Source organism: Danaus plexippus, chromosome 2 (genome assembly GCF_018135715.1).
Source record: "Danaus plexippus chromosome 2, MEX_DaPlex, whole genome shotgun sequence".
NCBI lineage: Eukaryota > Metazoa > Arthropoda > Insecta > Lepidoptera > Nymphalidae > Danaus > Danaus plexippus.
In genome coordinates this window covers 2969695-2982169 of record NC_083537.1, presented here as the reverse complement: position 1 = coordinate 2982169, position 12475 = coordinate 2969695, and the positions used below count along the sequence as shown (strand labels likewise).

At 31.4% G+C, this 12475-nt stretch overlaps 1 protein-coding gene across 4 annotated transcripts in view; it reads left to right on the top strand.

Annotated features, from left to right (window-relative positions):
* Window positions 1-12475, top strand: part of LOC116779337 (whirlin) — a 56845-nt gene that overhangs the window by 385 nt on the left and 43985 nt on the right. For all 4 annotated transcript variants that reach the window (XM_061520884.1, XM_061520883.1, XM_032673569.2 and 1 more), the window contains exons 2-4: window positions 9328-9494; window positions 10479-10686; window positions 11276-11502. In XM_061520884.1, coding sequence (XP_061376868.1) covers window positions 9348-9494; window positions 10479-10686; window positions 11276-11502 — 582 coding nt within the window. In that variant the 5' untranslated portion in view covers window positions 9328-9347. The remainder of the gene's footprint in view (window positions 1-9327; window positions 9495-10478; window positions 10687-11275; window positions 11503-12475) is intronic.

Sequence of the window (12475 nt, the reverse complement as noted above, 5' to 3'; positions counted from 1 at the left end):
CAATCTGATTACGGCACACCTTCTGAAATATAAGACAATGACCCGATGACACTCTTTAATTAATTTATTACTTTATAATATATCTAAAATAAATACATACATTTTAGTATACTTTGTTGTTAACGATTGAAATGCGTGGTATCTTCGTAAAGGTTGGATATTACAAATTTTTTATTCACATGAACACTAGTAAAATATTCTTGATAAAGAAAAAATATGATTGTTCTGCCGTTTGAAAGATTTTGAATTCATTTTATTTAAAAAATATTTTTTTGTTTTTAGCGTGTTATTTTTGTTATATAAAATTATATTTTTCTTAAAAAAAATTACCTTTCTGAAATTTTGCAATAGTTTATTTACTTAATCCATACACAAAAAAAAAATTATCAACAGTTTTATTAGACAAATCTGCGGCGTAACTGTTCAGTAATTCATAAAAGTATATTTTATAAAATTAATTAAATTAAATGAATCATGGCCAGCTAGTAGATATATCGTGATCTCGTCTGTTATATTTACTGTCCATTAAAATATTACTAATTGATAATTCATCATCAAAAACGTACATGAACCAGTATATTGTCACCATGTTTTTGTTTTAACCCTTACTTTTCTGATACTGCTTAAGGAACTTTTAAACATTTTAAAATAAAAACCATTTTGGAATTTCCTCCGCAGTGACTCACTTTATTGAAATAAATTAACTTTTTTATAAACCATATAAATGGCGAAAAACAACGTTTAGAGCTATAGTTTTCCTTAGTTTCAATGAAATATACGAGTTAATAGTAAATTTTGTACCTAATTCGGTCTTCATAACAATAAAGAGTGTAACTTGCGGGTAAATCGCGTGACATTAGAGCTGGCTGCACGCAACGTCCCCGACAATCCAATAATTTAAGTTCAGAGGCTTTTATATAAATTTCTCTGAACTGCACGTGATAAAATTGTAGACTAAACTCGAAACTAACAACGTTGTTTAAATCACAATGTAATTGGCCTCGTTCATCAGACAATTTAAGGTCTGAAGTTCGTTGCTAAAGTGATTTATTTAAGAGTTTTATAATCCAATTATCCTCTAGAATGGATATGTTTATAGCGTTTAAAATGTTCTAAATTTATTTATGTATCCAGTAGTCGAAATTACGTAAGTTATACGATCCCGACGAAATAAAATAGAAGTTTCCGAAATTAGAGCCATCAATGGTCTGTGGATCGTAAACAAAGACGTAAAAGGCAACGTGAAATCATTTTACTGTGGAAATTATTTATGTTTTGTATTTTTAATGTATATTTTTTTATTTTTGTTGTCGCACATGGTTTTATAGATCTTATAAGGACCTTATGGACCGTTGCTTGTGTATTGGAGTATGGAGCTAGAGAGAAAATTTCAAAGCTTTTTTTAGAATAAGCTATCCGATATATTAAAACTTCAGTTTCGATTTTTTTATAATAAAGACAAAGAGTCATTCTTGCTGCTTCATATGAAAGCACTTGTTCTGTATATCATTTGTTAAAATTAATGAACATTGAAAATAATATGGAGTAATTCCAATAAGAAAAAGTAGATTTGATAGTATTATACCTTTAAAATAAAACGTGTTCACTTGTGTTCAACGTATTGTAAGGCTTCATATGAACTACTTATTACCAAGGTCAGAAAACAGATACAGAGTAGTATTATAGAGTATAGTTCTTGTACATAGGTTCAGTAGTTTTTTGTAGTATCGTACTGTCCGTCCGCCCATTCCTCTGTCTCTCCCTTCATGACCCTTCATCAGGTTTGTTCAGAGGTAACTAATTGAAGTCATTTTAATATGTTCAGGTCTCTAAGTATCATTTTATTCTTCGTTTATTTTGCACTTTGACGTCCGTATGTGATCAATCATCAAAATATATTTTTTAGTTATTAAATCTAAGATCGCTAAGTATCCGAAGTATTTATTGGTTTGAGATTTCGAACTTTTTGTAGTTGGACAACTACCCGCGACCTAAATCCATGTATGAGGACAACAGTTTTCCATCGTCAAAGTTGATTTTGTCCCACAATTGTTATGGATTTTACTACATCCTTAATGACTATTTAAAGAATTAAACAATCAACACTTAACACTACTCTCAAGAGTTTTCGGATTAGGTTTTGTATTTTTCCTGTATTTTTAGGGCTAATATGCCTTAAATTAGTTTTCGTCCATCAAATTTAATTATATCATCCACACATGTATATATAAGATTAAGTCTATAATTGACGACATACCTCTCATGTAGCTGAGACTGATGATCATTTACATGAACTTAAGATGAAACAACTTTCTTCTGTTCTTTCGTATTTTTTGTTAGAACGGTTGAAAAAACTTCTTCATGATAAATATATTTGTCGTGCTTCGTTTAGGTATCATTATAATGAAAATCGACATTTGTATAAATATTAAATAATCGGTTATTTAGAAATACTGTCGTAAAAAAAATATATGATTGAAAAAACGACCTTTTTCCGAGTATCTATTCAAGGTACTCCTATAAAAATTAAATCTAATTAAATTACTTTACATTGTTAGGGGTTTGTGTGACTTCTGCGTCAATTGACGTATTTGGACTAATTTTAGACATTATTTAAATTAATCTATTACATAGAGAGAATAAGCCTATCTATTCCTGCCAACTTCGCCCACGCACAGAGTATTCTGACTGAATCAAGGGAAAAGTAAAGTGTAATTTCGATATATTTTGGGCCCAAACAGACATTTAGGCCCATAGCTAAAAAGGCGTTATATTCTCTACAGTTTATTAGCTATTTCAGCTAAGTGATATTAATGAAATTAAAAGAAAAAATACTATTGTAGCATGAAGTAAAGTCTGAAAGGCAAGCTACGTGATGTTAAATGAATGTATAATGAATCGAGTGACTTCGAGTTAAACGGTACAAAGGTATGACCGTTTGTCATTGGCAGCCTTTTTAAATAATGTATTTATTGTGACACTGATTTAATAAAGTGAATATAAAATACGTATCACGCGGTAACCTTTGCACTAGTTCCTGTCCTCAGATTACAAATTAACATTTTAAATACATGTCAACAAAGCCTCATATAAATTTGTGTCGGTCGATGATGTTGAACACGTGAAGGTGTGAACTTTGTATAAACGTGTTGCATATATTATTTTCTTATAACCAGTATGTTAGAATGAAACAAGTTTATTCATTTCTATACAAATATAATTATTTTATTAGGTACTTGTTAAAATATATAGCCGTTATTAAAGTACAATTATTAAGCATATGGCATATCATCATCATTATAAATTATACCTTCTTTAATGCTATTATTTTTTCTGCGTAAGCCGTAAATTTTCAAATGTAACAGAAATACAATATTGTAGGGTATTTTTTCTTAAAATAAAATCATATTTCCCTTGTAGAATATGTAAAAAGAATTCGATTTACTAATTAGGAGTTTTTTTAATATCCGAGAAACGCAAATTTCAATGAATAGAAAATTCATTTTTTGCCCCTTTTTCATCCAAACAAGCTTCAGACTGAGCTAAATTTATATTATAGTTGTAGATAACATACAAATATATACCTTACAACAACGGCATGTTTTGATCGTGCCAATGGAACCACAATTTAAAAGGATTTGTTTCTATACACGCGATGTTAGCGTTAACTTGCGATTTATTTTTTAATTTTTTTATCTCAATTGCTAGTGTATTTTACAAACAATGTTGAAGTCTGACGTGTATAATCATAACAGTGTTAACGTCACGGAATAGGAGACTTATTAACAACTGTACGGTTTTCTTTTGTACCTATATTATTCACTTTATTCATACTTATAGAGTTTAATGTATCCTTTGTTTAACTTATTTTTCTGTTCGTCTTTTATTATATTGGAAAATACCGTCCGTCTATTACAACTGTCTCATGTCAGATCGCGATAAAATCTCATACGATCGTTACTTTGTACAGTCTTTTCTTGTCAGCGAGTTCTAATTCTACAATTTTATAATACAGATCAAATAAATGAACAAAAGAGATTTTACTGCTACGATATACTGTATTTTTTATTTTGACAATCACTTATTTAATTCATATAAGCGAATAAGAAATTAAGTTCTATTACAAAAAAAAAAATTTATTCAAACTAAATTACCTTTAAATATAAGTATAAATCATAAAACTTTTTAATATTATCATATAAGTAATTTTAATCTAAAATATTACAGCGTACTTAACCATCTTGTTTTGCTCTGATATCGGGCTTGAAAATGCTGAAAGAGATAGGTCTTTGTAATCAAATGTTAAAAAAAAAATCCTTTGATCCCATTCCAGTGAAATATGACTAAAGAAGGTTGTATATATATAGTGCTGTCAGTTTTATATAAAAAATGTATGTCTTTGATGTAAGGGCGGGGTCGATCGCTCGGAAGATTTTCGTATGATATGCAGCGGAGCGAATAACTGGCACCTTAATCATTTGCAGTCGATTGGTCTTTGAAAAGGACTCAATTTTATCACATATTGCGATTAGTTATTATTGAAACAGTAGACATAGTTCGTTTCACTTTCACTGTAATTAGTTAATCATGTGCTACATTAAAATTTAATTTATAAATAAATAGTTTTATTGACTTGATTAAAAAGAAAATAAAAATGTTTGAAACTTAATTTATCGTCAGAACTGGGTGCTGATGTAAAACTTATTATATCATCTATAAACCCAATGTCATCTTTGTATATTTTATTAAAGCTTTAGTTGTTATTTTTGATTAAGAAATTAAAATAATAAGAAAGCCAACGCACACATAAAATAATATAAATATATGTAAATGTAATATACTACGAACATTATCACGTACAATTTTTATTTTAAGTGTAATTCTCTTAATGTGCAGTGCTTCTAGTGGATAATAGACAACGCTGTATTCTTGAACGTCACGTAGCGTCGTAGTAGCTCCGTAGCTTCGTAGCTCCGTAGGCCGTAGCATCCCCGTGTCCCAGTGGCCCAGTTTCCCGGCCTTGAACCACCCCGCTGGTTCCCGTGACGTCTGCATATTGTCGTTTAACTGCTTCGCTGCTGGTTGACACGTAGTCTGAATTACAGCTTCACTGTTGATCGAATTGATTCCTCGTTATCTGTTTAGACATGATCACTTCTAGTATTTAGTAAAATATACTGAAATAATATTAGAAACATAATTATTTTTATGAATGATACAGTATTTATTTCCTAGTGAAACTACTTTTGTTGACACGATTATGTCTCAGCGTGACACATTAAGCTACATTTCTGTTGGAGCATTGTTACTGTGAGTTAGTGTCGTCATTACAAGGCTGACAAAAGGAACAAACTACACGTAGAATGAAATAATGAAGCCTCTTTTTTGTCACCGACTTCGTTCCTAATCAAACAACATGTACGTTTCTTATAACACGCATTCATATTAAGGTATAAAAAATTAATTAATTTTCATTTATTTTTCTTACATTTTATTTGCAATAATAAAATTATTAAAAAAAAAAAAAATAGGTTCTAAAATTTTTTATCATTAAAAATAGTACGAATGTTATTCTAGTTTTCTATACTAATATCAATAGTGGAAGTATGGTGTGGTTTAATAAAAATAGAAGTGAAATATATGAAAGGTACTAGCAAATGAGTGCAAATAATAATCACTTCAGTGGATGTACATACGTAACTATATTATAGGATCCGAGCGACCGGTCCTCGGAGTCGGATTGGCGCCGCGCCAGATCCCGCGTGGCTTATCAACGTGAAACATTATCAGTGAATATCTGCACTTGGCACATACCCTGCACATAAGGTGTATGTCATGCTATTTTACTTTTTAATATAATATACACATTATATTAACAACACATCGTATATAATTTTATTTAAAAATGCATGGAGTTTAATATCGTTACCTTTGAGGATTTTGAAATTTATCATAAAGTAAATAATGAGAAAATTGTTAGTAAAGATGGATTCTATTTCGAAATAACTAAAAAGTTTACTGTCAATTATTGTTTACAAATATTAATATATAATGTGTATTATTAGACCTTTTATTAAAAGGTTGTTCTATTATAGACCACCAAAATTCATTGGTCTGTTTTAGTGGGTAAAGCTGCGGTCCCTTTTTTATATTTCAATTGCAGGCGACCACCTGACAGCTGTTAGACTATTAAAATTATTATGTATTATATTATATATATTTTTTTATATGCACATGACATTACACATGTCTTATTTCCTTAACATTTTTTTTTTTACTCAAAAGTATCTCTTTATCATTAAAAATATTAATATTAGTAAGATTTTATATAATATATATATATATATATATATATATATATATTATACCGTTTAAAAACTATGAATATATATCTGTACGTATCAATGTATGTGCAACTTCTATCCCTTAAGCCTTTTGTTCTAAAACAAAAGACATCCTGTTAGACCAATGACATATCAGTCTTGGTATCCTTGTAAAAATGTTAGTATTTTTATGTCTTCTTACAAAATAAAGCTGTATTTTGTATTGTTGTCAGTACATTCTGGTGAAGTGATAACGACTGTTGTACTCGTACATTGGTTAAACCTTTATAACCGTTTATAGACCGCAGTGCGGATGTTTTCCTGGGGCTTGAGGATTCATCAGTATGATCAATGGATCATCATATATTTTGGGCTGTGTTCTAAATTATCTTAATCCCAATAAAATACACAGACAACAACACATTCGTGTCACCATAAAATATGAATGTGGTTTGAGATAGAGCTCTCAAGTTTATTGTTTTTCAGTTATGTAACATTAAAACTGTTTACTAATAAGTTTATGTAGTTACAATCATAAGCCAAATGGAGTGATAACATAAAAAATGTCTTATCGAATTTTCAAGTTGAATCGAAATCAAAACACTACGGAACGTTCAACTAATGACATCTTTATTCATTGAAATTTGACTTTTAAAACAAGCATTTCTTAAATTAATAATCCCTGCGCCAGATCCATAAAACCTTAGAAGTGTTTTTATAAATTTCGTTCGGTGGATTCGTTTCTTACTTTAAATACAAAGTTTACGGATCAAATGCTTACTGAAAATAAGAAGACTAAAGTTTGCAGTATCAGTAGAAAAATTTAGGAAATTTTGTACATGTATGAAGATCAGAAAAAAAGGTAATTTTTATTAAAAATAATAATACGTTGTTTTGTAAACTCAGCGACTTATTACAGCGAGTATATTATAATTGTGAGATTACATTGATTTATTAATATGGCATGCATCATGCATGCATTAACTTATAACGAAATAGTTAACATAATTAAAAAAAACGCAATTTCATTGAAATTAAAATTATGTAATTTTTATTATCCATACACGGTCTCTTAGAATTATCTTTATTTGAGTATTTTTCAAACTATACAGATACAAATTATGTTAAGTATGGGTTGAATTTCTGTTTTTTTTTTTAATTAACATCAACAAAGACAAAATTTTTATGTGAGTGGCATCAAAAGTAACTCTTGATATAACTGTAAAAACATTTTACGATTCACATGTGAAAATTATACTTTTATCATACATTACATAGAAAAAGAACTCAATTACTGTATCAAAATTATTCCTTTAAAAATATTCCCTATAGTATCAAATACATTTTTTATACTTGATCAAGTAAAAGTCTACTTAAAATCTAACGTATTTTTTTACTCGCATACATTTTTATAAATGTCGCAATCTGTCATTGCTTCTCTTTTGTTTTGAGTCAACTAAATACAATAGAACATGACAGGATATTTCTTAGAATTAATACTTTTAACAAATTGCTATTGCCGTGATAAAGGTAAATGGCGGAAATGGCTTGGTTTTGTCTGGCTACAATCGCCGGAAGTCTTCACAATCGTTCGGAAATACATTTCCCCGCCAAACCTTAATTATATACGTACGTAAGGAGTTTGCGTGTATGTGTCTTTACAAAGGATAAGCAAAATGTTTGTAATTATAGGCAATATAGAATATAATTACTTTACATTTATTTATTAAACACATATATGTATTATTTTATTATTTTATCTAACAGAAGAAGTGCAATATCGTAGATATTTCGGAAGTGATGAGGTCAAGTCTATAACCCTGGTAGTAAAGAAAGTTGAACTCATCAGGGCAACAAAAAGAAGCTGCCGTGTAGATCGTCAAGCAACTGGTTACGTGTACGGAAGGCTTATTCTCTTATTTTTAATATAATTATAAATCATATTTAGAAGAATGTAGGTTCAATATTATAAAATTATTATTATATCCATTGATTATTTTGATTCTTAAACACTAATCCACAGTATTTTTTTCCAATTAATTATATAAATGACAACAATTAAGTTTGAATTCAAACTGATTACATAATACAAGGTTTTTTAATTATTGAGAAAAAGTCTCTTTTAATTTGAGACTGAATGTGAACGTTGTGTGTCTAATAATAAAAAAAAAAATATATTGTATAACGAAAATGTTGCGGATCCATAAATTTTTTGGTAACGGCCAACCCACCTTCGTTGTATGAACCCATAAATATAAGTTTTCGGAGTTCAGGTGCTGCTTGTCCTGGAAATTAATATTTACTTTTTGCAGACTAATGTAACTCACCACAATTTATGTACATAACTTTACTCTTTCTGAAAACTTCCCAGGCAAATAGTTATTTTGCTAGAATAACTTCTCCTAAGAATTTCCAAAGAGGAAACTGTAATTTGTTAGTGTTAATGTTAATATTTTACTTAAATTTTCAGATGGAAGTAAAGTTTTTAATGTAACTTAGCAACAACATCACATGTTCTCAGTGTATTAGTTCTCGTTTAAAGTGCAATAAGGTTTCTCCTAATTTTACCAAGTTAAATGTTTAAAGATTATAAGAACGGGCAAGTTTATTATAAAACTATCGATTTCTAAAACTGTAGCAATAGTTATTTTTATCTTCTATCACCTAATGGAACTTCTATAACTCCAACCACACTTAATTATGACTTTGTAATAAGTATTATTAAAGTATACAAGTTTAAATAATTAAAACGACTATCATACCACCTATAGATGGAATAAAATCATTATTCTATTGTAGTCATATAGCGGACAATGGTTATTTTAAACTATTGCTTACGAATAAGAGAGATTTTAATTGTGTCGTAGATATTTTTTGTAAAATGGAGGTTCGGGCCCTTCAATCATATATTTATAAAGTATTGTCCTTATTCACTTATAAAGATGAAAGTATAATAAAAATTTACGATAATTATACCTATTTATAAGGTTAATGTTGTCCATAGAGTGTTAGGCGACCCCCGGCATGAGGTCGGGGGAGGGCGAAGGCTCGGAGCTGGCGGAGTTCGGTGCTCGCTGGCCGCCGCCCTACACTCAGGGCTACGGCTGGCGCTCCGCCACGCCGCAGCATCCGCCTGCTCACCACCTCGCGAGACATTCGCGGTCACAGCAGGTAATATAAACAATTCATCACCATTACAAGTTCAATTCCGAAGAATGGTTCTCGTTGTTTTCTATTATAAAATGTTACGTCTCACCTTTCCTCTACCGGGACGTTGAAAGCAGCAAGTCCGATTTGAGATGTTTAGCATGTTTCTTTGCCAAAGCAAGGAGACCAGGTCCAGGAAGATCCGATGAAACGGTTCCTCGCCCTAAGAAAGGTGGCAGCACAGATCCGTCTAATTACAGTCCTATTGCGATTACGTTCATGCTCTCAAAGGTGATGGAGCGAATCATCAATATGCAACATTTGAGTCATCTAGAAGATAACCAGCTTACTAGTGACTGTCAGTATGGATTTCGCCACGATCGAAGCTCTGGGGATCTTCTAATATATATTTATACCTCACATATTGATGGCCTGAAGCCATCGACAGCGAAGGCGAGAACATGGCGGTCAAAATCGATATCGGTAGGTTTTGATTGATTTTGAATCGGGCAATTCTATCGAAGCTACCATCACACAAACTACCCAATTAATCATGCAACTATGTAGCCGGCGTCCCTTAATGGTGGAGCATACGGGTCGTTGTTGACGAATTATGCTCTACCTGCTGATTATTTTATCATCGTACTACTCGTCGGATATTAAACATAACACTTGGATGTATTCAATTGCAAGACTTTACGGGTAGCGGTCCTTCTTTTCACGTACTTACATGATGTGTAATGATTCTCCGCCAGAGGTTATCTCAGAGAATTACAATATGAGGTCTTTCAATCATCACGTGTTCAGGTACCTCCTCCAAAATCAAGGTCGGTAACGCATGCGCAACTCCCCTTATGTTGCAGGTGTCCTTGGGCAACTGTAACTACCTTCCATCAGGTGGACTATCTGATCCGTTTGCCCCTTTAACATAAAACTATGTTAGATTTTAGATTATTGATGATACTCCTATATAGGGTGATAGTTATTTTAAAGGATGTTTGGTTGCAGGACAACCGGCACACTAGCTACGAGGCTGAGGACGCTCGCGCCAGAGCGCGCGGCGGCGTCTATTATTCCCCGCCGGGCACATCCTATACCATTGTCGAACGACCGGCCTCCTCACATGGCCACCACACTCCATACTCTCAACACCACTACTCGGGGAAACTATCGAGAACACCATATCTCGGTTCTACTACTATAGCAAACACTGCAGGTTATTGTTGACTTGTATTATGAGCATTTATAACGATTTCTTTTGTGTTTACATGAAATACTATTGTCATCGCTACTTGTCAAATATATTATTATTGTTTTAATTTGCATACAAAGATACGGCGCAATCTTAAGATTTGATCATTTGTTTGGAAATTATTTAAAAAATTGCAGAGTTTATTCTGAAATTCCTTTGGGTATATGGAGTCCTTATAAGAGTCATTACATCGCCTTATTTATTTTTATTGCCTTGTTATGCGAGTTTTATTTTTATTAGGTCATTCTGTGTACAATAATATACAATAAAACAAAAATATTTTATTATACGTACACGTATACAGAGTATTATAACATCGTTTAAATATAAAAAAAAACAAACATATATAAACTACACGAATTAATGAAAGAGATACCGAATGTGTAGTAGTAATAAATATACGTATATTTATTACTGAATAATACAAAAAAAAGACAACCCATACACAATACTTTTCGTTATTAAAAAGATGGAAATTATAAGGGAAAACAGAATAATAACCATTATTCTATATTTAATTTTTATTATAATTAATCAACGTTTTTTTAAACAGGGGCGACGAGTTTAAGAAACAGTACGAACCATTTAAGTGCTAACGGTAAGAAACGGCCAATATCTCCGGAGCAGGTGCTTCGCTTATTCGGCCAGGGCGGAGCGGCTGCGTTAGGCAAGGCTCTACCGCCGTCACATCCGCCTGCACCGCTACCCGCACCGCTGCCTGCTCCCTTGCCGGCGAGGAGGCACTCGCCCGCCAGCAGTCCCAGCAGTACAACACACCATGTGAGTTTATATTGTTAACCAGCTCTTTAAACTGGTTTTTTCAACAACTGCAACTATTAATTATGTCTGACTTAAATATATATATATATATATATATATATATATATATATATATATATATATATATATATATATATATATATATATATATACGACGATAAAAGTCTTATTGAGAGAAGCAATTAGAATCCAACCGCCGGCCTTTATTATGAGTGACATTGATACTTTCTCATATTACTAGATTCAACGAAATTTCAATTTTATATAACACACAAGTTGGTATTCATACGTATAAATGTCTGCGGACTTCGCTTTCATTATAATTACATTTACTTCACTTCTATTTACTATTACGAGAAATTGATTGGATTATGATACAACAACATATATCTAATCTCTAACAATATTATTAGTCATGAAGTAATTTCGATATAAATATTTAAATAACAGAATTGAATATTTATATTCAAGGTTGGGTTTCAAACTTGTGGCTTTGGAATATCGCGTGGCTTGATGTGACATTTTATTCATTAGCTCCCTTTAATAACAGCGACTGTAGGTGTAGGATAGCAGATGTAATTTAATCATCTGTTAACTGTACAAGAATTATATTAATGGAGTTATAAACATGTTTTCCATTGATGAATTCTAGTTTCATAATCAATGAGAATGTGTTTTATGGGCACGGTGTCCTCGCGTTCCCGTTACGTTAGTACACGAGCAATACCACACGGAGCTTTGTAATCATCGTAACAGCTTTCTAAATATAGTCCAATGTGTTGTCCGTTCGCGCTGTGTGTAAATAATTTGAGGCGAATAGTCGATAGCACTAACTTATTCATGATCACGGCGACCGACTTTTATATATTGATATATCATTTAGTCTTTATTTTTCGTTATTAAAATCAGGGTGTAATAAGTAATTCATGTTTGTGTGTGAATTTATTGTCAGTGTGCGTTTATGAAAGTTTTT